General features: G+C 42.0%; 3 protein-coding genes across 25 annotated transcripts in view; 2 read left to right on the top strand and 1 right to left on the bottom strand.

Annotated features, from left to right (window-relative positions):
* gramd1bb (GRAM domain containing 1Bb) overlaps positions 1-11,869 on the top strand; it is a 128,408-nt gene extending 116,539 nt beyond the window's left edge. For 20 of the 22 annotated variants that reach the window (XM_031290899.2, XM_031290916.2, XM_031290906.2 and 17 more), the window contains 14 exons: positions 654-749; positions 1,004-1,084; positions 1,208-1,323; positions 2,406-2,568; positions 2,703-2,892; positions 3,459-3,602; positions 3,720-3,838; positions 3,937-4,079; positions 4,293-4,396; positions 4,638-4,929; positions 5,196-5,207; positions 6,074-6,181; positions 6,592-6,712; positions 8,821-11,869. In XM_031290899.2, coding sequence (XP_031146759.1) covers positions 654-749; positions 1,004-1,084; positions 1,208-1,323; positions 2,406-2,568; positions 2,703-2,892; positions 3,459-3,602; positions 3,720-3,838; positions 3,937-4,079; positions 4,293-4,396; positions 4,638-4,929; positions 5,196-5,207; positions 6,074-6,181; positions 6,592-6,712; positions 8,821-8,910 — 1,779 coding nt within the window. In that variant the 3' untranslated portion in view covers positions 8,911-11,869. The remainder of the gene's footprint in view (positions 1-653; positions 750-1,003; positions 1,085-1,207; positions 1,324-2,405; positions 2,569-2,702; positions 2,893-3,458; positions 3,603-3,719; positions 3,839-3,936; positions 4,080-4,292; positions 4,397-4,637; positions 4,930-5,195; positions 5,208-6,073; positions 6,182-6,591; positions 6,713-8,820) is intronic. The other 2 variants (XM_031290901.2, XM_031290910.2) reach the window with 1 other exon arrangement.
* A 3,173-nt stretch (positions 11,870-15,042) lies between these two features.
* Positions 15,043-24,612, top strand: LOC116043849 (dapper homolog 3). Of its 2 annotated transcripts, none has more exons than XM_031290832.2 (4): positions 15,043-15,536; positions 20,900-21,032; positions 21,407-21,517; positions 21,719-24,612. In XM_031290832.2, the coding sequence occupies exons 1-4, from the start codon at positions 15,306-15,308 to the stop codon at positions 23,233-23,235; spliced, it is 1,992 nt and encodes a 663-aa protein (XP_031146692.2). In that variant the 5' UTR covers positions 15,043-15,305; the 3' UTR covers positions 23,236-24,612. The 2 variants fall into 2 exon arrangements, with proteins under 2 accessions (XP_031146692.2, XP_035860071.1); XM_036004178.1 differs by having other exon boundaries at positions 15,045-15,536; positions 20,900-21,011.
* On the bottom strand, positions 24,406-27,234 carry LOC116043850 (C5a anaphylatoxin chemotactic receptor 1). Its single transcript, XM_031290834.2, has 3 exons — positions 26,981-27,234; positions 25,564-26,668; positions 24,406-25,396 (listed from the first exon to the last, which is right to left on the bottom strand). The coding sequence occupies exon 2, from the start codon at positions 26,654-26,656 to the stop codon at positions 25,592-25,594; it is 1,065 nt and encodes a 354-aa protein (XP_031146694.1). The 5' UTR covers positions 26,657-26,668; positions 26,981-27,234; the 3' UTR covers positions 24,406-25,396; positions 25,564-25,591.
* Positions 27,235-27,335: the final 101 nt, after the last annotated feature.

The following is a 27,335-nucleotide window of genomic DNA, read 5'->3' as shown; positions in this document are numbered from 1 at the left end:
GTTGTCCGTCCATCCCATTCTTGTGAACACGATATCTCAGGACCCCCTGGAGGGAATTTCTAAACTGGTTAGATTTTCGTGGTCAAAGGTAAAGGTACTGTAATTGTAACCTCACAAAACACATTTTTTGCCATAACTCAATAATTGATATGCTAATTTTGAGAACATTTCACACAAATGTCTAATTGGTTAAAACAAGAAAGTGACATTTTATATCCCAAAGGTCAACTTCTGTGACATCATAATGTTCTGCAGAAACACTTTTCTGGTCAACGCCATAACTCAGGAACAGAAGGGGGAGATTGTGACCATATTTCACATTTGCTCGGATACTGAATTGGTGACACTAATCTTAGGTGCCCACCTTGAAACTGTGGTGATTGTATAGATCTTCTGTGCTGCCGGGTTGAAGATGTGTGAAGCATTCATGTTTCAATGCTTCAAAGTCTTCACTACATATATTATGAGTCTAGACAGACATGAATGTAAACTGTAACTTGACTGGTTTGGTGGAGGCAACCAATGCGATAATTCTAGTTATATCGGCAGTATTGGGTCATACTTGGAACTATAATGTGTGTGTATAATTGTTTACATTTGTGTGTGTGTGTGTGTGTGTGTGTGTGTGTGTGTGTGTGTGTGTGTGTGTGTAGCTGACAGTGCGGCTAAAGGACATCTGCTCAATGACAAAAGAAAAGACTGCCCGCCTCATTCCCAATGCCATCCAGGTCTGCACTGACACTGAGAAGGTAAATGATACAGAATGCAACACTAAATATAGGCATTTATATTAAAAAGTAATGTGAGACTGAACAGTGAATATGTTTCAAATCTAATAATTTTCATCTAAAGAGACGTTAGGGAAGACTTGAGTTACTTAAAGTAATCCTAGACTAGACTTTAAACCTTGCTCCACAAAATTGGCCCTTTAATTTCCACAGTTAGTGTTATTTCATTCCAGTGCTCACCAGACGCATACATAATTACCATTTATTTTTCACAGCACTTTTTCACCTCATTTGGAGCCAGGGATAGGACTTACATGATGATGTTCAGACTGTGGCAAAACGCGCTGCTGGACAAGGTAAGCAAATCTGATCTGCTAGTTTGTGATTCTGCTAATATTTGTCTCAGAGGTAATGTTCATAATTTTACTCTGCAGTATTTTTGAGTGCTCTCATGTCTTACTGTGATTGGTTGACTGCAGCCCCTGTGCCCCAAAGAACTGTGGCACTTTGTTCATCAGTGCTATGGCAACGAGCTAGGCCTAACTAGTGACGATGAGGACTATGTTCCACCTGATGATGACTTCAACACCATGGGGTGAGTCTCTTTATGCTGCATCATCAGTTACTATGGTTACCACTTTAAACATCTTTCAGTCGATTACCTAATTGCCCAAATTGCAAAATAATTAGAGAGCCCAGTGTGAGCTGCAACAAGCAACACTCACATGTCCCAGTCACATACAAGCTTCACACTCTTCTCCAGCTCTTTCAACTAATCCTTTTACACAATTAATATCCTTCTCTGCTTCTCTTCTCATCATATACACTGCAATGTATAGTATTTGTTTTCAACTTTAAGCTGTAAAGATGCAACACAACAAGGCTTAAAACACCCTTCTCTGCTCTGTCTCTTCCTTTATTTATATTTTCCCTTCATGTCTGAAGTGGATTCACTAGGTGAAATCAATACAGAGCCATGGTTTGAATCTGTTTGGTCTACAGTGCAATCACAATGTCTGAAGTTTTCAACTCGACTTTGAGGAAACACTGAAACTCTTTTACCTCTATCCAGCTGTCTGTACACTTCTCTAAGTGAACACAAACTGGCAATGTGAGAGAAAGGATTTATTCCAAAGGCTGAACTGAGGTCAAATCAGATGGGCCTGAAGTGATTGTGACTTTGTTAATGAGAGATAATAGTCTACATGCCTATTAGTCAAGTGGAGATCATTTTCACTTGTTTCCCACACATATAGACTTGTTTCAAAAAAGTTAATGACATCAAAAACTCCTGTGATTGTCCAAACATTCTGATATCAATTGTGATATCAGACATGTCAAATGCTGCCTATCTAGCCACCTAAGTAATCCAAATCACACCTTCAATTTCTGCAAACAGGGCACCCTGGTAGCTCACCTGGTTGAGTGTGCGCCCCATATACTAAGGCTCAGTCCTTACCGCAGTGACCGGGTTTGAGTCCGATCCATGGCCCTTTGGACCATGCCCCCCCTTTCCTCTCCAGCTATTCTATCAAACAAAGGCCAAACAAAATAATAATAATAATCTTAAAGAAAAAAGTCTGCAAACATTGCTTGACACAGGTTTTACAAGAACCTCATTCACGATGTGAGATGAGCAGAACTGAAGTTGTTGTCGCTGTTCTCTGGTGCCTTCAGGTTCAGTGAAGAGATTCCCAATGAAGAGAACGAGATCAACAATGACAACTTGTCTAAGAGCAGCGCTGAGGCCAAGCCTGAGGGGAGCCCTCCTTCGCTACATAAGAAGGTCGTCCCAAACATCACCATCCCTAGTCCAGGCAACCATGACACACCCATCACAGTAAGTTAGAAGCATACATACACACATTTATACGAGTCGAATCAAGTGCAACACCTCTATGGGTCAGAAAAACTAATACATTTCCTTGACAACGGTGTTGATAGGATTGCTGCTCATGTTCTTCTTATCCCCAGTTTGACCTCCCAGCAGAAGAGTATGCAGACTGCCTACCAGATGGTGAGCTGCTTGCTCTGCCCCTTTTGCTGGAAGAGAACAATGATACCAGCGGGCCTGGTGGTCTTGTCCCCTCACCCTCTCTGGACTTCAACGACAACGAAGACATCCCCACTGAACTCAGCGACTCCTCCGAAACACACGACGAGGGTAACAAACTCTTTTATTGATTTCACCACTCATATCCACGACGTTCCACTTCCGGGATTGTTCAGGTGCCGCCGGAAATTCCGCCGGATGTCTTTCATTTCGGCCGGATGTCCGTTACTTACCATTTTAAACTCTGGTCGATATATGACGACTATGGTTAACTGCTCCTCAGATCTCTGCAGGGTAAATCCAGACAGCTAGCTAGACTATCTGTCCAATCTGAGTTTTCTGTTGCACGACTAAAACTACCTTTGAACGTACACGTTCCACCAAAACAAGTTCCTTCCCGAGGCTATTTTGCAGAGGCGCCGTTGCTCCGTGAGGAGATGATTGTGATTGGTTTAAAGAAATGCCAATAAACCAGAGCAAGTTTTTCTCCCATTCCGGAATGCTGTGTGGACTAGCCAGACCCTCCTCCGCAGCGCTGTGGAGGAAGGTCTAGCAATGCGAGACTACACCACTCATAACAGGATGATGTACAGTAGATGATGCTAGTAACCAGATTTCAAAACTAACTTGTGAAGACACCTCTTAAATTTATTTGTCATCTTGTCTTGGACACGTAGGTGAAGTACAGGCCTTTCATGAGGATCTGAATGGCAGGCAGTACATCAATGAGATCTACAAGTTAAGTGTGGACAAGCTCTACGCCATCCTCTTCACAGAGTCGCAGTTCATGAGTGACTTCATGGAGCAGAGACGATTCTCAGGTCAGTAATTCTGTTGCTTCTACATCTGACCTCTGACCTCTCTGGAGTGAAGGCAGACCAAAAATGTGTTCCCCTGCACGCGTCATTAATTCTCTCTCTCACCGTGTTGCTGTTTAGAGGTGGTGTACCACCCATGGAAGACAGAGGAGGCTGGGAACCAGACAAGAGAGATCTTGTACACCATCTCGCTGTCCAACCCCCTGGCCCCCAAAACAGCCACAGTCACTGAGACACAGGTACAGTCAACTCTCATAAACATTTCTTATTATTTATACCTTCTGAGTTTGAGATGGCTTTCAAAGTAATAGTCACCACATTTCCCTTCTTTAATCAGACTCTGTACAAAGCCAGCCAGGAGAGTGAGTGTTACATCATCGATGCTGAGGTCATTACACATGATGTTCCCTACCACGATTACTTCTACACTCTCAACCGCTACATGCTCACCAGGGTCGCCAAGAACAAGTGTCGGTTACGGTGAGTAAGACGTGGTCAGACACCAACAGCTCTCACCTGCCAAATGAGACATTGATACATGTTAAGGTTAATCTATGTTAATCTTTTGTTTTTGTTTTCAGCAACTTTTCAGTTTGCTCTCAATTTAGTATTTTACCTATTTATATTTCCAGTTTTACATCTTATTGTAAGAGTCTATCCATAAGTATAAATGCATTTATGTCTGCCTCTCAGGGTATCGACAGAGCTGCGCTACAGGAAACAGCCGTGGGGGCTGGTGAAAGGCTTCATAGAGAAAAACTTCTGGAGCGGGCTAGCAGAGAACTTCCGCCATCTAGGTAAACTTGAGTGTTGTTTGTTTGTCTGTTTTGACAGTTAAAATATGTTGTGATATGTTTTGTAGAAATTTGAATCACAGAATTATGGTATTTTGGCTGCTTTTAAAGAAAGAGGAGATGGGAATGAAAACAATTAAACAGATACTCCACAAACTGTAGTATGCAAATGTTTCTTTCCAACATATCTAGCACTCTTTAAGTGAGTCTATGAATGTGTAACAGTTGTCTTCTTCCCTCTCAGAGTTGGAGCTGGCCAAGCTGGAGGAGATACTGGAGTCCCACCAGCTCTCTCCGAAGGTGATAAAAAACTCCACGGTGAGGCGGAAGAAGAGGCCACTCCCCCACATGCGCAGCCAGCATATGGACGAGGCGCTCAGCCCCGTTACCACGCCGACGGATGAGGAAGTGATTCAGAGGATCAAACAAGTGGCAGGCTCCACACAAACCAGACACCAGAGTCCAGAGCACCATCACCTGCCCGCAGGCCTCGCTCTGTACAGCGTCTCCAAACTGCTGCTCATCATCAGCTTTGTGTACGCAACTCATCACAAGACACACACACACACACACACAATCACTCACATAGGGATGCTTGTGTATCTAGACATGAGGATGCATGTACATTTGACACATGCTCATCTCATGTATTAAAACAGAAAGTCACTTGTTTCGTTACTTCATCTTTTTTGTTCCAGTAGGCTCTGTGGAGTTTTTGTCAAATTTAATTTTCTTATAAATATCTCATTGTTGGTGTCTTGAGTGTAACCTATCTCTCCTCTCCTCTCATTGCCATCCATAGGATCTGTCTAAGGTACAACATTTTGTTAGCCAGCAAAGCCTGAGGAATTTGTTAAAAAAAAAAGTATTCCCAGCATAGTTTGTCATTGCCATGTACACATTAGCTACTTAAAGTGACAGTTCACCCCCAAAATCAAAAATGCATATTGTTCCTCTGATCTGTAGTGCTATCTATCAGTCTGGTGTTTTGGTGCGATTTGCCCAGTGTTGGCGATATCGACCGTAGAGATGTCTGCCTTCTCTCGAATATAATGGAACCATTATATTGGGGTGCTCAAATCACACCAATGTCTCTTTCCAGAAATCATGACCCGGTTACTCAAGATAATCCACAAACCTGGTTGTGAGCTTAATTGCTAGTTTGTGGAAATGAGTTTATTGCTAACCGATACTGCTAGCTCACCTGGACTAGATTCGCTACAGCTCAGCTGTGGAGAAGGCAATTCATGTTTACATCTCGCCCTGTTACGAGCACTAGTCTCTCGTCCATGAGTACGCTTTCTTCTACTGGTGATACGGTTGGCAGGTGTAGTTCAGTAGAAAGATAATAGTTCCTACATGAAACTGCTCACAACCAGATCTGTAGATTATCTTGAGCAACCGGGTGATAGTCATGAAAAATGTTTTTTTTGGCAGTTTTGAGCATTACAAGCAGAGTGCCATCTAGTTCCATTTGAAAATCAGGCAGACATCTCTCCAACACTGTGCAACTCACACCAAAACGATCTAGACTGATGAATAGCACTATAGGTAAGAGGAAAAATATGTATTTTTGATTTTGGGGTGAACTGTCCCTTTAAGGGCCTCATGAATGAATAACAATGCAAAGGGGAGGACTCATTTGTTGAATCTCCTTCTTTCCTTCTTGCCCTCCTTCAGCCTGGTCCTGCTGGTGTTCCTCAACATGATGCTCTTCTACAAGCTGTGGATGCTGGAGTACTCTGCACAGTCTTTAACAACCTGGCAAGGTCTGCGGCTTCATGAAAGGTACACTCGCACACAAACAAGTGCACACACACCTACAGTATTAGCATCCATTATTTATACAGAACTTATTTTATTTGCTTAATTGACATTTTGGGCATTTTAGAATACAAAGTTCTATTTGGCTCAAAATGTGGTCACACACAAATATACACATACCGTTACAGACCTAAACACACACACACACACACACACACACACACAGTGTAAAACATACACACCAAACTATATCCATATGGCCATTGACGTGTGTGACAGGAAAACTTATAAAGCTTCTAAAATTACCCCTAAATAGCTCTGGGCTTACTGAAACAATTTACCAAACTGTTTGTTGGCAGTCCCTCAAAATGGAAGTCATGATTTAGGGGCTGCACCCTGATGTTGGCTAATGTGTGTGTATGTGTGTTTGCCAGTAAACTGCCTCAGACACAGATGGAGTGGGCCCAGCTCCTGGAGGCGCAGCAGCGTTACCATGACGTCGAGCTGCAGAAGTGGAGGGAGATTATCAAGTCGTCAGTAGTGCTGCTAGACCAGGTACTCGGACGCAAAGAGACATTTTCAAAATCACGTCAGAACTATAATGTGATGTGAAAATGTTAACAAATCCCTGGGAATGTGCTTGCTTTTGTATTACGTTATGGGTAGACACTGCATATGTAACTAGGAACAGAACATACTGTATGTACTGGTCAGTCATAGAATTGGCTCGCCACAGTCAGCTCAGACGCAGCACACTATATAAAAGTTCAACAGGTTATTTTAGCACCTTTTTGCCAAGTGAACTATTTCATGATATATGACCAATTGAGCACTGCAAAAGGCATTGCATCCACTACTGAGAGAGGGCGCCTGTGAGCCACTAACCCTGAACTACTGGATGCATGCATATGGCAAGTGGAATCACACAACATACAAATTGTGTTGCACATAGTAACAGCAGAGGTTGAAAAGATAATCACACTTCTTCTGCTAAGTGCAGTGTGTTGTGGTTATATTAACCTATTAGATAATTGCCACTACAGTCAGTGGAAAAACATGGTATATTTGCATGTTGCACAGTGACTTTCTCATAATATTTTGCATTTACTATGCAAAAGAGTGACTCTAGAAAGAAGCTAATGCCTTTTGATTCTGAGACAGCAAAAACAGACATTTACTGTTCATGTTTAAGATTGCTGAATTTTGTTTTCTACCATCTAAGTCCATTGAAATATCTCACTATGATGAAACATCGTCTACATTTGTCCCGTTATCCTCAAGAATCATAAACCATTCATGCCAAACAAAACAACAGCGCCATAAATGAGAGTTTGAGAATTTTTGTGTCTGTTGCTCAGCTCCATGAAGACATGTTATGGAAGCAGAAAAGCCCAACACCTAAAGTTTGACCAGTGTATTGAAAAAACAATATTTTTGCCTGTTATGTCGGTACATTTTGTTGACAATAGCCTACTTCTGTACTTTTACTTCAGTAACATTTTCAATTCAGGACTTTTTCTTGTGATGGCGTTTTTACATTAATGTATTACTAGGCTACTTTTACTTAAGTAGGCTAAGGAACAGAGTACTTCTTCCATAACTGGTCATAATTTACTCTCACTCTTCTTCTGTGTGTGTTTAATGTTTGTTAGGTGTGGTACGGTTCATGAAAAAACATCCGAACGGTTCGGTTTGCTAGTCTCGGTTCGGAGCGTGTGTGCGTGGCATGGTTCGTCAGTACACTGTTAATGTGCACTAACCACTTAATGCCGTAGTGCCCACTTTCAACACTTTCAAAACAGACTCTAATGGCGGCTCGTTCAGGATACAATCTCGTATTTTACGAAAATAGTTCACCGAAACGTGTTTCTGAAAACATTTTAAGCAAGAAATAGGCCATGCAGTTGCTGAATAGGTCTGTTTTTTTGATTGACAAAGGTCAGTTTAAAAAATTTTCGTCAGATTTTGAGAGGCGCCGAGCCAACCGCTCCTCAAGTGGAGTGCATGGATGTATTAAGAGAGCGGTGGAGTGTGGAGTGCTACAGGTCACGTCACGTGTAGAAATGGCAAGTGGGAGAGATAAGGAAGGCTGCCCGGAGTTGGAGGATGCGCCAGCGTCACATAAGTCTGGTGTGTGGGAACATTTTTATATATCATATGCTGAAGTATATTTCTGGAGTGTTAAAGATTAAAAGCAAATTTAACAACAAGAATCGTACAGAACCGAAAACCATGACCCTAAAACCGTGATACGAACTGAACCGTGGGTTTTGTGAACCGTACCACCCGTAATGTTTGTGCACCGCGCCTGAGCCGCACTGCTTACATGGGCTGTGTGGCTGCTCTAACCTGTTAACATGGGTGCCGAAATGAAAAGCAAGAGGTTCCGCGACGCACACGCACTGATCAGGCAGACGGTGTGGTCTGTCTTTCCCGCTCAGATAGCTGTCTTTGATAGCTGTATGTTTCAAAACGGATTAACATCTCTCGGATGCAGAGTGGGTTTTTTAGAAAATAATTACTGACCTCATAGCTAGCTACGGTCATGAATTTTCTTATCCTAAAGGAAGTGAGGGAATTCCTATTTGTTCCATGCATTAATGTAGGCCAGTGTAATTTCACTTTTTTTAATAAACAAGCTAACTCTTGTTTCTCTTCTTTAGATGAAAGACTCCTTATTGAACCTCCAGCGAGGCATTGGTTTAAGTGATTACAGCTCCGAGGCTGAGGAGAAGAGAAGTCGCTATCACTGACACATCACCAACAAGGCCATGAGGGCATGCTGTGCAATATACTGTAGGACCTGTTTTGTTTGTGAACCAGTATGCAGGCAGCAGCAAGACAAAGAGAGAGGACAGAGGGGGAGGCGGGACCAACAGTGAGCTGGTCCAATAGACACAAAGAGTGGAACAGTCGTCTACAGTGCACAGAGCTTAGAACCCCCAGGAGGAGGAAATTGACGGACAGAAAGTTCCCCTATCACACACAGGAACTGAGGTGTCCCCAACATCACTGAACCATTGTGGGAAGGTGCTCCTTCTCTCCACCTGTGGGATGAACCGTTTCCTTCTACTCTCTTATTTCCAAGTGCATCCTACTGTAAGCCATTTCGACCAGAGAGTCGCAAAGAGAAAGAAGGAAAACTACTGCATGCATTTAGATAACCTAGCTCCCCTCAGTCAGTGTTAATGTGGTCCAGTTCCAGTCTATGTGTGTCAAAAAAAAGAAGAACAGAAGACGAGGAGAGATGGAGTCGAAGAAAGGGGGGTCCCTTTGAGTCTTAATGGCTGTCTACACTCTCTAGACTGTTCCAAACCTATCGTCCTCCGAGAGGTCCTGGCTGCAGCGTCCTTTTAGTAACCTACATGTGATCAGAGTACAGTTTCGTTCTACAACCAAAAAGGAGTGTTGTAGCTTGGAGCTCAGCTTCACCAGTCAGTCCCTATTGCCTTGTTTGAAACTGGCCTGTGTTGTCTTTGTCAGGGCTGGTTCCCTGTCAGACTGTTGTGTTGAAATATTTATAAGTAGAATCTAAAGACTGATGCGACCTAAGCCAGTACTTTTAACCTCATACACAATTTACATAATCAGTCGTCCCTGCCACAGTGTTAGATACCTTACGTTGCATTATTCCTCATCCTTCTAATGAAGTAGAATGTATTAGCTTGGACAAAAAGGCCAGAACTTAGCCTATTCATTTTTGAAAAAGGGGTGCTGCAGCCAGACTAATAGGGAGACCTGTGTTCTTACATGTTTTATTACTAAACTGTGACTATATCTCTTTAAAAATGTTTCAAATTAGAAAGAATTCTATGAATATATTTGAAATATATAAGAATATTTCATTATTTAATATATATATTTCAAAATATATAAACATTACCTATATTTATTGTTAATTAATGTACATAAAGAAATTATCAGAGCTCTAGACCAGTTAAAGAATTTCTAATGAAAAGTGTTTTCTTCTAAAAATGCATGCCAGATATGTCTGTGACATGTCCAGTGTGCAAGTATGATTCTGCATTTGCGCGATTATATTCGCGCATGTGTGTGTGTGAGTGCGTGCATGCGTGCGTGTGCGCACAAGTGTGTGCTGTAAAGTGTGACATTTTTACCATTCCACACTTGTATGTTTCTTAATTTTCTTTTCTGGCTTCAGCGGCCAGACTGCCTTTTTAATGCTAATGCATTTGGATGCCGCCTTGCATTTGCCCCACCAGGGTACAGTTTACAATCGAAGAGTTTTGTTCCAAAATGACATATCCAACATTTGAAAACAAAGTTACACCTACTTTCACAAAATGATTGATTGCTTAAAATATCAATTCATGTCAGCGTTTGACACATACTATGTAGCTAAAATCCATGGTTGACAAAAGGAAGAAGACAGAATTGATCATCTAAATTTGAAGATGAACTTGATTATTTTTCTCTGATAAATGGATATAAAACATTTTGGAGATGAACCCTTCATTTGCCCTCTATGAGCAACTCTTTGTCCATGTCACCACATTAGTGGCTTGACTTCTCTAAAAGGAATAGTTTTAAAATTCACTTACTCACTTTCTTGCCGAAAGTTAGGTGAAGATTGATACCGCTCTCATGTCTGTATGTTAAATATGAAGCTACAGCCAGCAAGCGAGCAGTTTCCTCCTGTTTCCAGTCTTTATGCTAACCCAACTCCTGGCCTTACCATAGGGTGTATTCAAGAAGTGGACATAGCCACCGTGACGTCACCCATTGGTTTGTGGATTACCGTTTTGAAGCCTCGAGTTTGGCTTTTTTTTTGGAGCCAGAAGTCATCATATTTAGATGAGAGGGTAGTGCTGGGGAGGAGTGCTAAATGATATGCTAAATTACTAGCTAGTGCTAGGTAGCTAGCTTGGTGAGCAAGGTGCATCTGAAATGCTTATTTTGGCTAGCAAAGAACAGTGTTAAAACTAAATGTACTTACCGGGAAAATGAACAGTCAACTTCTTATTGTCTTATAGTACAACCAAACGCTGTAAGTAAAGCTGTAAAGTAGGGTCATTTTCTCATAGAGTTCTATAAAAGCCAACTTCTTCTTGCAACCAATGGAGTCGCCCCATGCTGGCCATTAGAAAGAATGCAGGTTTAAGGCACTTCAGCTTTGGCTTCACTTTTCAGGCCCGGAGGTTGCTGCCTGGGCTCTACTGGCTAACCGCCAGCTAGCTTAGCTAACAGGGGAAACCGCTTGTCTGGCTAGCATACAGGCTAGCCAGGCAAGCTGTTTCCCCTTTTTTTCCAGTCTTAATGCTAGAGTAACCATCTCCTGACTCTAGCTTCTTATTTAGCATGCATATATGTGAGTGGTATCAATCTTCTTATATAACTCTTAGCAAAAAGCAAATGAGCATATTTCCCAAATTGTCAAACTATTCCTTTAAAAACACCTACTTCAACCCATATTATACTCTCCCCGATTTCAAGTGTCTGTCTTGGATGCAATGAAAGCATGAAAATTAACTTTACGTAACTAAAGTGAACCAAAAGAAAAGTCAAAATGTACCTTCACAAATTATCATGTTGTTTTAAATGAAGTATTTATCATGTATGTCATGTATTATATATATACTTTGTTAGGTGCGGTAAAGAGCATCTCTTTTTGTCAACAGAGATCCCTGACAGCTGACAGACTTTAGTGATGAAAGCACTTCTAAAAATAAAGAACTTACTTGTGTTAAAAAAGAGCCCTTTAAGGCCTTTTCAGATAAAGCATGAAAGAAAGAAATGGCAGCAATTTAGTTTGAAGGTGATTGCAGGGCTGGGGAAATTGTTTTTGTGGTGTTTTAGTTCATTTGACAATCACACTGGTGATTTACAACTTCCAAACTCATTAGAAATAGCTGGATTTTAATCCTGCTGGATTGTTGTGCAACAAATTACTTCTGCTGGAATGGAATATTTGTGCATTATTCTATTCAGCATGTGAATTTCTTTCAATGTCACATCCCAAAGCCCAATCTAAGACTGAAACACTTGTCTACTTCAGGGCAAGGCAAGAATGAGTGATTTGTATGAGGGAATTGTATCTTTACTGTGCGCCTGCATGGCGTGTTACTGACTGACTTATTGAGAACAGCAGAAAAGCTTCAGGATTGGACCCCTGCTGCGTGTGTGTGAGTATTACATTTTAAGAAGGCACTGAGTTATGATAACACATGGGAACCTTAAGACCTGAATGTTAGTGGTTGGAAATGTTTTCTGTTTTATAGAAATCACTTTCACAATCCTGATGACACTGAAAGATTATAGTGAAGTTACACTTCATGGATATGATGGTACAGAAATGTCATATAATGTCATATATATATATATATATATATATATATATATGAAAGTCTGATTGAAATGATTTAAAGTGTATGTTTTTCAAAGTGAAAGATGAAATGGGTTTTTTTTTTTCAGAAGCTTGTATTTCATTTTTTGTTTTAAAAATGACAACATTCTCATACTGTTTTGAACGAAACATGGTAAATGCTTGATTAAGTTGGTTGTACTCCCCAACGTTGGTTTTATTGACCTGATTTTAATCTTGGGACGCTTTTATTTCACTGTCAAGGCTGAGTGAAGTCGTTTATAGAGAAGACACATTTTAATATTGAACTGCTGTGAAACGCACATTCTCTTCAGTCCAAATTAGATATTCACTCGACCCTCCAAGGAACTGTCACAGCGGAACTGAATTTCATTTCATCAATCTCCACAATTATGCAAATTAAATATTTTTTCACCATCATTCCCTTCAAAACTTGATGTTTCTTATTGGATCCAACAAATTTGACTTAAACTAATCTAAGCTACGAGCCCTCACACAGGTAACAAATGTTTTGCTCTTTTTGTTTTCAATCTTTCTTCTTCACAGTTTATCTGCGTTACACGAACGATTGTATGATTGCTATCGCTGCACAGCTGTGGAACCAAGGTGACCTGAGAGTTCTGGATGCCACCGTTATGTAACTGACAACTAATGAATTGTCGGCTTCATTGACTGTATTAATTGGCATTTGCCTTGCTTGTCACAGAGCCAGCAAGACCTTGGTGCCGCCCATACAACACGGTACTAGCTAACAGCCTTGGTTAACGTATGATAGGAATTACACACAACCTGCTGAAAATGACCACTGATCAAACTCACAGCAAATTCTTCTCAATCTTCTTTGAGTGTGTCTTGATAAAATATGTACTGGTGTAGTTCTGTTCAAAAAGAATTCTACTGTATTTTTCTTTTCTTTTTTTAGAAAATGTTTTGATTTCTAGAGAGACTTTTAGTTAACTTTCTACATGAGATAAATATACTGTAAGTATGTTGTGTATATCTGCAGTGTGTGTGCACACACACACACACACACTGACAAAAGAATCCAACCTGCGCTGCGCGTAGGTTTTGACTAGCTGAAGACTTTGCCTCATAGAGACTGAAGATAAAAGTGGCTTTCTGGTTCATGTGAAGTAGAGATGGAAGTATGAATAAAAAATATATATAATATACAAATAGTGTTGCTATATTTGGAGACTTGATTTACCGTTATACTTTATTTTTTAAACAAATCACACTCATTTCATAAAGAGTTTGACCTCAGGAGTCTTTACAGTGGAGTACTACAGAGGAAGATTTTATGAGATGCCATGATGAAATATTCATCTGTTACTGCACTTTAAAAAAAGCAGCAAAATACTTTAAAATATTGATGTAAGCTATTGAAAGCATTATTTTGGGAGCTGCACATACAGCACACATTTCTTATTACCTACGGTATGCTCAGAGCAGTCTGCCCACAGGATTCCTATGGCCCCCTCTTGTCTCATTTTAATTACTGTTGCATAAATTACCTCTTAATTACCACTGTCTCTATGTTGTATAAACTATGAGAGTGAATGCAGGTTAAGGATGCCAGTCCAGGTCACTGAGGCTAAAGAGAATGAGACTGAAATAACTGGGATGTGAATGGGCAAAATATGGAGTAACTTAATTAAAATTACTAATTCTAGCTCACCCAGTAAGCGCGTTCGCCCCATGTTGGCTGAGCCCTGCAGCCCTTTGCTGCGTGTCCCCCATCTCTCTCCCCTTTCGTGTCTATCCACTGTCACTATAATAAAGGGAAAAATAGCCAATGCTTTAAAAACGGCACAGTAACATCTGAAATATGTCACTGAATCAAAGATGTTTTTCAGTTTCAGATTTTTCCAAACATGAATGTGTTTAACATTCCTCAGCATCATGAAGGCATGCAGCACAGGGGCAGCAAGCAGCGAGGTGGAGAAGGATAAAAAAAACTTGATTCCTGATTGGATAATGAGGTAACAATACTGTAATTTCTAAAAATATGTATACCAGCTGAATGCACCATTACTTTTACATTTTAAGACAAAATATAACTATTTTCCCTGTTTTTCAGTATATTATCCTATTAACTCAGTGATGTACCAGTGTCACAATACCATTAAACTATTCGCTATGTTTCATAATGTCTTACATTTGCAGCATCTTTATTTTTACACTATGCAGCCTGGCCTGATATCATGATATTAGGTTATTGTTACCTGTCTACTTGCTATCCATTTGTTACAGCTTCTTTCACCAGTAGGCTATATCAGTCTTGTTATTGTTGTACTCTTTGCTTTATTGTTACATAGTGGCTTTCAGTCGTTTAAGGATAATACAATACCGCTATTTTACTACTCTCCCAGAAATAACCGTCCCCTGAAGGAGTCCATTTAGTTCCAAGCCAAGCTGGGAAGATGGGTGAGGTCGACGCGTCACTGTAATGAATCAAGGGGGATGGGACAACGTTACGCTCAGCACCCCACCAGCCTCTCACGTCCAATGAAGGCTGAGATTGGATTTGCAAAGAGGGAGGATGACTCCCACTTTTCTCTCCGTGGCTGGTCGCAGAGGGCGGGGCTCCGTGCCTGCGTTTGACAGCTGCGAAATAGAAAATGTATAGCGCATAGATGGTCTGGGAAACCATGCTGCTCCAAGGCAACCATACTATCACAGGGAATGGGATGCAGCATGGCTCTTTATAGCCTGCGGATGCCCTCGTAAATCTGGGCCAATTGGAGAACACCAAATTAGGGAATTTGCTTTTATAGTGCATGTAAATCTAGGGTTTTTGGGGCCATGCATCGTGCGTTCTCGTTCCCGGTGACTGTGGAGCGCAGTCGGACCAAGGAGCGCCTGGAGGCGTGTTTGACCGGGCTGTGTGAGCTGGAGCTCCGCAAGCAGAGGCAGGAGTGCCTGGTGCTGGGGGCGCTGGCTCTCGGAGACCCTCTGCTCCAAGACTGCTCCAGAGGAGAGCTGGCGTGTTTCAGCAGCTGGGGGCAGGAAAACTTGACACTGAGGCGTCAGCTGGTAAGAAGTTTGAGTGTATTTTACTGCATGTTTGGATTCCAGCAGACTCACACCATATTACCCCCACCGTGTGTTGAAACCCCACTTTACACCATCTACCATTCCTACATAGTTTTGAATACTAGCCTTTACATCGTATCCTCATTGTAATCCGCTTGACCGTTGCATGGACTCTTGGTTTGGGCAGCGCCTTTTGTGTAGAGGTGACCTCTATCTGCAAAAAAAGTTACTCAAGTTGATTAATAGGGTCTCTGTTTAAAGGATGTAATGCGTTGCTGTGCTTTGGCCTGAGATTTATGCCTGTGGGTAACGAAATCAGGGGGTGGAGCACTCGCCGTTTGTAGCAGACCGACTATTTAATGGCCCATTGTTCCCTCATCGTGGACTTTTGTAGGTTTTACTACTTAACAAGCTCGTATTTGTGCTCTCTGTAGATCATAAATAAATGCATTATTCTTTTAGCTTGTATGTTGCTGTTGCAGAAAACAATTTTATGCCGTAACTATCTTCCATATAATTTATGAGATGGATTTTCCTATGTCGAAATCAAGCGAAGTTGCGACAAATATGTTTCCAGAATTAACATGAGAATACAAAACTGGGTTACCCCCCCCCCCCAAAAAAAAAAAAAAACAACAAAAAAAACAAAAAAAGAACAAGAAAAATACAAAATACAACTTTCAGTGACAGCAATACTACAACAGCGTCTCCCACAGAAAGTTTAACGCACCACTGAGCCCGACACTGTAAATTATGTTTTTTATGGACTGCAGCCTATTTTATGTTTTCTTTTTTTCTCGTTATGCTGCTTGAGTTTAATTTTTGAGTCTGGGAGTTTTGTTTCTGTTTGGCCGCTGCTCTCGCGCAGCCAGCAAGCTGCCTCAACATTGGTACAATAGGAAGCCATTATTAAAGAGGGTGAAACAGAAATTAAATCAGCCGCCTCCTCTTCACACCTCCTTCTCTCCTCTCTCCCTCCCTCCTTCTTCTCCGCCGGGGGCCTAACAATAGGCGCATATGGAGCAGAATACTAATGATTCCGAGCGAGGCCCCTGTGAGAGGATAGAGAAGGCGCATAGGTGGCCTTGCACACACTGTTGTCAGTTGGGTATGGCATGATATGGGCACTGTGATTTATTTTGGCCTAAATTAGTTGACATCTGAGCTTGTGGACTGGTTTTATAATTCTGATAGAAAACAAAGATTAAGCTAATTATAAAACCAATTTGAAAGATGTATAATAGCCGGAGTGCACGAGGGTCAAGGGTTTCCAGTGTGCACACGCACCAGTTTAGTAAATTCATATCCCCTGGTGCTCGGGGGGCTGTCAGCGCATTTCAGCCTGTTTTCTCATCCACACATTGACAGAAAACAGCCATTTTCAAAGCCAGTGAAGGAGTGACACGCGTTTCCCCGCAGGGCTGCATATTTTCCCGTTTTCATTTTCTGAGCAACGCATCTGTGGATCGATGTTTATTAACTGTTATGCTTATCCAAGCGTGTGAGTAATTACACGAGACATTCCTCGGAGAATACTTTTTGTCTGGAATCTAATTGAAGTCTCAGATTGAGTCTTCGCAGGTCACCATCTGCGTCCAAGCCAAATCCCTAATCTCATTTTCCATGTAGGTTAAAGTCTCCAAAACGCACAGTTTTCTGGTGTGACACAGAAACAACACACCGGTGTGACTGCCAGTGTGTGCGCGTGCGTGTAGCTGCCTTGAACGTGCCCCCGTAAAGGCTGAGGCCTTTTCTCCCGGATACAGTTATGTGTGGTGTTGAAGGTGTTGACAGCTGTGGGACGGCAGACAGCAGCTGGGAAAGCACGGAGCTCAGACCTCTCTCTCAGCTACCTACTGTGTGTGTGTTTGAAGAGTGGAAGATGTATAAATTGTGTATGAGTGTGTGACATACATAGGCCTACATCCATTTGTATGGAGCAGCGTTTGATTTTTAGAAACCTTGAGTGATCCGAAGTTATCTCCTCCTCAAATCAAGTGTTTAATTATCATCTGTGCATATGTGTTTTTAGGAAAAGGTCTGCATGAAAGCGTGCAAACCTTCCACCTGCAGGATTGTATACATGTGTCTGCAGTATGTTTTTGCTTTAGTTTTGTGGCTTGTCATTGATCAGATTGTGTGTGTCCTTATGTAAAGACAGCAGCACATCATTAGTGAAACTATAGCACCGTTAGGCACCGTTAGTCTTGTGTAGTCGTGTGGATTATTGGGTAATTTCCTCCGCTGTGTGTTGCCACACAAAGATAAAAAAAAAAATAAAGGAATCCAAACATCTGTGTTATTTGGCTTATTTGTACATACAAGCAATCAGGCAAATGAGCTTCTGAAAATACCTATATGTGCATTATGTCCACAGACATACCATGAAGGACTATGAGCTGGTCCCACACATGAGCACAGCCTGGTGCATGTCTCTCTTAAGAGACTCCATTCACAGCCAAGCCACTCTGCTACTCTGCCTACAAGCCTCCGTGCATGTACGATGGAGTCAGAACACACTAATGAATGCCATTCACTACGGTTATGTAAACACTGTGTGCACCTCTGTGTCAACTTCTGTTAAGTTCGTATTTATCGTAAATATTTCATTTACCTTATGAAAATAAAGCATTTAAATGTGTATATATTTGAAAAAAAAAGAGATCAGTGTTTTAGTGAAGCAGTGGAACTGGTGCCGTAGTGTGTGTGTGTGTGTGTGTGTGTGTGTGCCCGGCCTCCCACAGCCCTCTCTGTGTGGAACCAGTCAGAACATTGCTTTAATTATAGAGGGTCCAGCAGTGCTGCTGCATGCCTCATGTGTCCTGTTCCATAGATTTTTACATCCCGGCGTTATCGTTTCAAACCCCTTCAACCAGTGAGTGGTTAGAGGTGTAATCTACAGTTGAAAATCCTCTTTTTAACAGCCAAGCTCGGATGGCAGAATTGCAATGTCTCTGTAGCGCCCCTCTCTCACACGATCAAAAGCTTATTTCTTTCTTGGCTTGGAATTCTTGTGGCAAACTGTCTCTCATTTTTCATCTACACTCCCCAGTAGCTCAATCAGAATCAGTTTTAATGTCCAAGTGTGCATTTGCATTCAGGGAATTTGACTCCGGTTTTCAGCAGCTTCTTAAAGGCCAGGTCAGAAGAAGATGTAGCATGTGAAATAATCAGACATAGTGTTGTCTGGATTCACCTGCTGGTCAGTCTCTTTTTATGGAAAGAGCAGGTGGTCCTGATGTGTTGTACACCCAGTGCGTAACATCTTAAGGGCTAGGTGAGGCTGACTGCACCTCCTCTGTCTCCCCCATCCCCCCACCAGCCTGGAGCAGGGGATGCTATAAAACAGTAATGATACAGTGTCAAGGAACCAGTGTGAGACCATTAATAATGGAGTACAATCAAATGCCCAGCTTGCAAAATGGTCCCTACTACAGTATGAACCTGCTCCAAAACCACACTACTAAATGTTGTATTGTGTTTGGATGGTCGGTTCATCCACAAAGGTTTGTTTGTTTTCTGCAGCATTATAATTTAATAGCCAGCTCCATGCACAGTGTGTGTGTGCATTTGTGGGCATGGCCACAAAGAGGTAGGCAATCAATTGTGTGAATCTGCATCATTGATTAATTGATTTCCAATAGTCTCCCCTCCTCCCATCTATTTCTCTATCCCACACCAGTAGTTAAAACAATGCTCCCCACTCTTCGTTTGTGCCACACAAAACCATATTGATGTAGTGATGCTAATGCTTTGTTTATAGTAAGACAATAAGCGCCCTTGTTCGAGACAAAATAAATGAGTGTTTGGGGTGAAGAGGTTGTGTGGGAAGCATAGCTTAGCTTGGGTCAATTGCGCCTCAACAGCATTCGCATTATGACCGCATTAAGTCTGCAGGACAAAGGAGTCAGAGCTTAAGCACTGATTGGCCAACTGACCAAAAGATTACCACTCTAAATGGTAGTCCAGACGTTTTCTGGACTACCATTTTTGGAATTTTTCTCTTGACACATTATAGTTTTAGGAGATTAAACATGCACTGAGACACAAACACATGCTAGGTTTTTAAGCTTCAGCTTTGAAGGAAGAGTTATGCAAATGTTAACCTTAAATGTGACCTTTTAATCACCAAAAAGAGTCTTCATGCTAGCAGCTCTGAGGATGCACTTAGGCACACCCCACAACCTACGGGGCTGAAAAATAAAGCCAACGTGGAAATTCCTCTACTTGAGGCTGGCTCCAAAAGCAAGTCAATCCCCATAGACCCCCATGTTAAAATGCCCAACTTTGCACACCATATGACCTGTCTACATTTCTAAAGAGAATGTTTTAACAAACACAGACATACAAATGTACAAAATCAGTGCTCAGGAAGTGCAGATGACTGTAGCAGTTGTCTGACAGGTGCTCCATCATAGCAGGTTTGTAATGTATAAAGTGTCACCTTGTTACGAGGACACGCTCATTCTTCTGGTAATGAAGTCTCTAAATGAGCCTTGAGTGTCAACAGTATCACCTCCAACAAAATGAAATGCCTCAATAGTCAAGCAGTGGAACTGGGGCCATGGTGTGTGTGTGTGTGTGTGTGTGTGTGTGTGTGTGTGTGTGTGTGTGTCCGTGATCGTGTGTGCGTGTGTCCCACCCACGTGAAAGAACATCCCCCTAGCCTTTACAGATCCTTGAATTATTAATGTTCTGACTCATTGCTTCTCCCGTAATCTTGCGTACGTTAGAGAGCCCAGTGACGCAGTACACGGATGGTCTTCAGTGATGCACAGTGGTGACTTGTGATGGCCGCGTTTGTATTTTAATAACTAGTAAAGCATAATTTACATCTGAGTTATGGCTTTATCGGTTTGACATTTTGTGTTTTTACTCATTTGGGTTATTTTTATTGTACATACACCACAATAACAATGAAAATCTTTCCTTCATCAGATTAAAATATCGATCTTTGAAAATGAAGTGACTGTCTTGTATACATGGTTATAATTAGGTCAGTAGTCGATAACATAATCCAACTTATACTAACTGGATTCTTTTCTATTTAATAATGATAAACCTAATTTAAATACACCCCTTCTACTTATAATATAATATAAAAAAAAAAAACAGAGTTCATAGTATTCAGTATCATATGAGCACTGGAAAGCAGCTGGAGAAACAAGCAGTGAAGGATTTACAGCTGTGCTTCTGTCATTAGCATTTCTGCAAACCAGTAATTTGATTGCGAGGACTGTTTGCTTTGTTTTTGAAATCACTGATTGTTTCCTCTTACCATCTATTTAAAAATTACTTTTCAACAGCGCAATCAAATACAGACAAAAATAAATCCGCCTGAATGTGTGTGTATTTATTTTCAGAGTGCTCTTCAGAGTTCCCCATGGGGCCTGATGCAGGCGCTGGAACAGCAGGTGGGAGACCTGAAGATCGACACTGACGATGGCTGCTATGATGGAGCTCAAGGATACACAGGCGACAGTCGGCTGAGCTCTGGTACTTCCATAGATTTAAACCTTTTCTGTGATCACAGTTGTGACATGTATGTTTCTAAATGTGCACTTTGTAATTTCAATAAAGCCACTGAGGGGATTCTTTTGCATTAAATATATGCTCTATACAACGAAACTCGTGTTTTCTCTTTGCATTTTGAAATATGCTTGGAATGAGTTTGTAATGTTATTTCTGCTCTTATTGTTCCAGTTGCTTGTAATCTTGTTTTGTGGCCTATTTGTGAAATGCAGTGAGACACTGCCTGCATCGAGCAGCATATTTTTAGAGAACTGGAATGAACAGTGAACTAATAAATAATAAAAAAAATAAAAATAAGATAGGCATGTCCTCTCTCGTTCTCTAATTGTATTTCCTAGGTTTCTATGATTCAAGTGAGGGTCAATCGCATAAAGGAAGATCTTGTTCCACTGAGCCCACAGAGACGGTCTCCTCCTGGGCTTACACCAACAACAGGCCAAAGTCTGTGGGTAAGAAAAAGTAGCAGATCTGGAAAGACTGAGGTACACACACATACATTATTGTTCTATGTGTAAGTGAAGCAACGCAAATTATAGCATATCATTTTGGCATTATAAACTGTTCGAATCAGAGCATGGATGCACTTCTCCTTTACCTTTTTCTAAAATGTAAAACACTTGGCCTACAACAGTATTGTTTTCTGTTATTAGGAGACCCCCTCATGCTGAATGGAGAACTGGATGCACCAGTCCCACGCACCACCTTACCCCGTTCTTTCTCTGCCCCTTACCCACCTCTGGAGGGCATTGCTGAAGAGGGTGCAGCAGTGGACTCCTGGCAGTGGGACCCCAGCGGAGCCAACCAACCCTGGCAGCAGCAACCTGCAGAGTATCAGGTCACAGAGGAGGACTACCAGCAGGCCTTGAGAGTAGAGGGTTACATCCTAAATCTCATCCAGCGTCATACCCTAGCACCACGGCCCTGTCAGCCTCGCACCACACTGAGCCCCGACCCCCCATACTGCAGTGCCTCTGGACACAGCTCCCTCCACAGGAGAACCCAGTCTCTTACCACAGAGCAACGCTTTACGGACCCCCACCTCCAGCCCCATGTTGACCTTTCAGCAAACCCTAATAGCCAGGGCTGGGGTTGTGACCTCTTAGAGGGGGAGGCCTGTGGAAGAGAGGCCCCATCTTTGGAGGAGGACTGTTATCTTGCCCTGCCCTACCCCCAGTCCAGGCCGCACTCCTTGGCAGACAGACTACCATCACCTCTGTCCTCCCTCGACCCCAACTGTGGTGTTGGGGCTCTTGACCTTTGTTGTGAGCCCCCATCCCCCCAGCATTACTTACATCCAAATCTCGCTCTTCATCACAAAAACAATTTAGTAAGTGCTCAGTATATTCCTGGACAGGCCTTCCATGCCCCTGTGCGTTCCCCCAGACACTACAACTCAGAGCAGCCTAAACCAACCCGAGCTGTCACCTCTCCTGACCACCAGAACTCCAAGTCCAGAACTTCTAAGAAGAGCCACAATGAGCGGCAGAGAACCAAGAAATCAAGCAGTAAAACCAGTCGATCCCAGTCTGAAAACAGCCTCCTGGGCCAGCGAGTGCTGCCTGAGCGCAGGTACAGCACTACCGAGAGGCACCAAGGCAGAGGGGATCTTGCTCAGAACCAAAGCCAAGTCAATGAACCGCAGATTGGCCACAACAGCCACAAAGAGAGACGACGTTGGTGCTCCAACCTAGAGCTCAGCCAGGACGAAGGGGAGACCATAGCAGGGCAGTCACATAGACGCCCTCGAAAAGCTCGCCATGGTCCTTTTTGTTCCCATTCCCAACCCCAGAACTACCACCAGCAGCAGCAGCAGCAGCACACCCCGCGTTGGCACCCAGACTTCCAGGAGAGAGCACCTCTCTGTCAGGGAGAAGAGGGCTATGCTGGCGCCGCCCCCGCAGAGTCCGAGTCCAGCATGAGCGAGGTGTATTCCCCGGCCTCCAGCTCACTGTCCAGTGACTCAGATGAGAGTGGGGGGCTTGTGTGGCCCCAGCAGCTGCCCCCACGTCTTGCTTCTACCTCCTCCTCATCCTCACCTTCACCACAGGCCACTGCCAATGCCCCCTCTCAACCAAAAGCGTTTGTCAAGATCAAAGCCTCCCATGCTCTCAAAAAGAAGATTCTCAGATTCCGCTCAGGGTCCCTTAAAGTCATGACTACTGTTTGAAGAAATGCTCATACCTGTTTTAATCCCATAACCTAATACTGTATTGCACAGCAATTGTCAGAGCAACACTGTGGCTGCTACTTTTGGTCACCTATCAAATGTTGTCTAACCAATCCAGTCTTTATACTCTACCTACCTCTAATTACAGTACAGTATGTTCTTTAGTGAGAGACTTTTTGCATCACACCAATTATAATCAATTAGAGCAGGATAATGCCCATTAGTCTAGTGTCTGAGGGTTGTCAGCTACAAGATAATTCAACCAGATGATCTCTAGCAGATTTTTAATCATCCCTATTAATGTAAGTTACACTGTGTTGACATGGATATGGACAAGACTGAATATGCTGTCTTCTTGATGTCTGTTGGCCATATAGTTATCATACATTATCACAGCTTTCTGGTTAATTAATTCCTACAGTGTAGAGTGGGCCAAATTCAATTCTGCATGACTAATACGTACATAGTCAAAAGCTTCAAGTCTTGCTAAACACCAAAAATCTAGAAAGTGTTTTGTGGCACTGACTTTTCTAGGAAATTTGACGGGTCCAAAATTTTCCACTAATTTCCTAGAAAGTGTCCTGGAGAGAACTGTGTAATTTGCTACTAATCAGAGAGAACAGCTCAATTTAAACCCAATTCAATATTCATAGACATTGTATTTATTATTTGAAATTGTATGCTCAAAATTTCACATTTTGCATGGTTAGCTGACCTGCTCTGCACTTAATAAAAGCCTTGCTTGGTTACGCTACAAGTTAATTGGAATTAACTGGAGTGTACCATTTGAACACTGTCTCTATTTTCCCACCACTCAGTACCAACTTACACAGTTCTTTCCACGAAACTTCTTGAAAATTATTTTTGAAATTATTAGGATATTATTTTTAAAATTACAGGCCAATAAAATAAAGCATTACTAAAGCATTACTTTAGTGTGTGGTAAGACTTGACGCTTAAGAGCGAGGATTATTTCTGCAGTTAGCCATCATCCTATAAAAAAAGCCTCTAGTACAGACCTATGTTTACATTTGGTTTTCTTAGTACAGTCTAAAGATTCATGAGCTAATTGTAAATCTCTGAGCAGGGAATATCCCTTTATCTGTATCATTTATTATACTCAGCGCTGCCTCTTTGTAAACTGTAGGGACCAATGAGCATCAACAGGTCTGTGAGTCAGGAATGGGTTTAGTAGAGGCCATAGTGAGGTACCAGTATACATGCATGCACATACAGTATGTATAAGTGCACAGATTCACTGAAACATAGGGACTCAGACTTGGACACTCTTGTAAATATGTATGCTTTTGTATATACCATAATGTGGCCTTGTTTGGAATGAATGTAGTTTGTAAATAAAAGCGATTTTGCTCCTAATTTTGGTACATTGTTATTGTTTTATTTAATCTTAAATTGCTCTGGTACAACAAGATCCATCTGAAGCATCATAAATCATAAATTAGGCAAGTAGTAAAAAATGCTAATGAATTTACATTTCATAGACTTCTGTAGACATGCGAAAAGGGGCATTTGTTTGAACTGAATGTATTTGACCAACTTACAAACATCCCTAAATTGTCTCTTTTGTCTTTAGGGTCTGACACACTAAAACAATGGGTCTCAGCCCAGAAGCTACATGCATCTGCACCTTGGCCACTGAACATCAGCGATTTAGAGTGTAGCTCCCTCCTGTGGTCTATGCATAGTACTGTTACACAAGAGGACGTGGCTGTGTCTTACAGGTATAAAAAGAAATTCTTATTTATTAATATAAAATTATATTTCTGACAACAAACTTGAATTACAACTAAAAGTTATACAGACTCAGGCCATTTCTACATTCCTACTAATGACAATATGCCTATAAACAGTCTAAGATGATCATCCTTGTGTAGGAGCAAAAAACAGAAGTGGGAAAAGTTGCAACAGCATTAGACACGAATGTTCACAGGAAATATTGCAGATTGGCAAATCATTTAGAAAAAAAACAGTTCCTGATTTTCATTCCTGAGGCAGTCAGGATAACATCTTTGCATATGCTTTTCAGCTGCATTAGCAAAAATCCTTCTCAAAATAGAATATAAAATCATATAAAAACAGCAGAGGTTGCTGTTCACACATGTTGAAGTTTGTTCTTCTTCAGTTTATTTGACCAGTGTGTCAAAAAAAAAAATCTTATGGTGAAACCCAATGGTCAGGATTCCCAGATTCAGTGCAGTGAGTAGAGAAGGGGTGACCCTTGTTAAACTATATCCTACCTATGGAGATGCAACACTTTTAAAAGAATAGCATACACAGTAGACACCAAACTACTACAAACGTAGGCCTACTACACACTTTGTATCAAACTCAATAGCTACAACATCACATTGTTAGTTGTCTCATTCACGTTGCTCGAACTCTTTGTGTCGTTATTAGTGATGCTCATCCTGGTCATAGGATCCTCGCTGATGAACTGGAGCATGCTGCGCAGTGAGCGGTTCATGCTCTCTTTGAAGCCCCGGCCCAGGCACACATAGAGCAGCGGGTTCAGGCAACTGTTGAAATATGCCAAACAGAGTGCTAAAACCTGTGCCAGGTAAACTTTGGGACTGTGAGTGGATTTCCGAGGGACCGTCAATGAGAGAAAGTCCACAATGTGTAGTGGGAGCCAGCAGAGGAAGAAGCTCAGCACCACAGCAAGGATGACCCTCAGTGTGCGCTTGGAGCGGGTCCGAGCTCGTGTCAGTCCGCTCTGTGTTCTCCTGTACACCATCAGGTGACACACTACAATCACCAGGAAAGGGAGGAAGAATCCCAGCAGGAAGCGATAGGTTGTGACGAGCCAGGCACTGAGTGGAGTGTGTACTGTCAGGCACTCTCGCTTGTCTTCACCTGCTTTGATCTCCTTGGTGTAAACAAACTGGGGAATGCTGCCTATCAGGGCCAGGCACCAGACAGCAACACACACGCATACAGCCCGCTTAGGCCGCCTGTTGTTCTGACACCAGACGGGTCTGCTGACCAGCATCCAGCGATCCACACTGATCAAAACCAGTTGCAGGACACTGCAGTACATCACCAGGTAAAACAGGCCTTTGACTAATGTGCAGGCCAGCGAGCCAAAGTGCCAGTGGTCATCATGGGCTATAGGGACCATGAGCAGAGGCAGGGAGAGGCAGCACAGAAGATCAGCCAGCGCGAGGTTCAGGAACCAGAGGGAGGTGGCAGAGCGCGGCATGCAGAACCCTGTTACCCACACCACCAGAGCATTTCCGGGGACACCCAACAGGACCACAAGACCGTAGAAGACCAGAGCCGCGATCTGGATCGGTTGAATTGTAGGGGCCAAAATATCAGGAAGCACAGGCAGTGTGTAATTATCGTAGTCAGTTGAATTGATTGTATTCAAATTGAATTCATAGTCCCCATAGTCACCCATGGCTGGTTAAAGCTGTAAATGGAAAAGTTGTTAAATATTACAACATTATAACTTGATTTATCATGCTGAAATTAACATTATAAATAGATGGATTATAGATTAATTTGATGTAAAACAAATGTTTAATGTTAAACAACAATTACTGTAATACTAATTATGTGTGAAACTATAGTTAGGCTAAGTCCATAAATTAGCCAACACTGTCAATAACAGATGAAAAGAATGACCTGAATATAGCAGAGCTGTCTTATAAATAGCCTATGTAAAATATCTTAGTTTCCAAAAACTAACATTTAAAACTTAAAATTAGATTTTGCAACTTACGGTTTCAAAGGACTGTTGCTCCCACACTGCTCGCTAGAAGTTATGGAGCTGTTCTGCTTTTAAGTGTGTTTAAATACCCTCTACTGTATACTTCTCTCACCTTACACACACACACAACCACACACACACACACACACTTGCACAATATCCCTATCGACTAAAGATATGAAGTAAGACAAAGAGCATTTTCACACTTGGTCTATTTCAGCCCTCTAAAAGAACTCAGACCTATTTGTCAGTATTTTTTGCACATACTGTATGTGAACACTCCAAAGAGACTTTAGACGATTTAGAAGAAAGAACAAATCTAGTAAAACATTTGCATGAAACAAAAGCAAACGTTATTCAATCTGTC

The sequence above is a fragment of the Sander lucioperca genome, chromosome 8 (genome assembly GCF_008315115.2).
Source record: "Sander lucioperca isolate FBNREF2018 chromosome 8, SLUC_FBN_1.2, whole genome shotgun sequence".
NCBI lineage: Eukaryota > Metazoa > Chordata > Actinopteri > Perciformes > Percidae > Sander > Sander lucioperca.
This window is presented reverse-complemented; position numbering and strand designations above follow the sequence as displayed.

Bases quoted from the DNA above. Each gene is read 5' to 3' on its own strand.
- LOC116043849 (XM_031290832.2), top strand. From the start codon at position 15,306: ATGCATCGTGCGTTCTCGTTCCCGGTGACTGTGGAGCGCAGTCGGACC. The intron at 21,033-21,406 runs GTACTTCCATAG...TGTATTTCCTAG, and splicing joins CGACAGTCGGCTGAGCTCTG to GTTTCTATGATTCAAGTGAG. The intron at 21,518-21,718 runs GTAAGAAAAAGT...TTCTGTTATTAG, and splicing joins CAACAGGCCAAAGTCTGTGG to GAGACCCCCTCATGCTGAAT.
- LOC116043850 (XM_031290834.2), bottom strand. From the start codon at position 26,656: ATGGGTGACTATGGGGACTATGAATTCAATTTGAATACAATCAATTCA.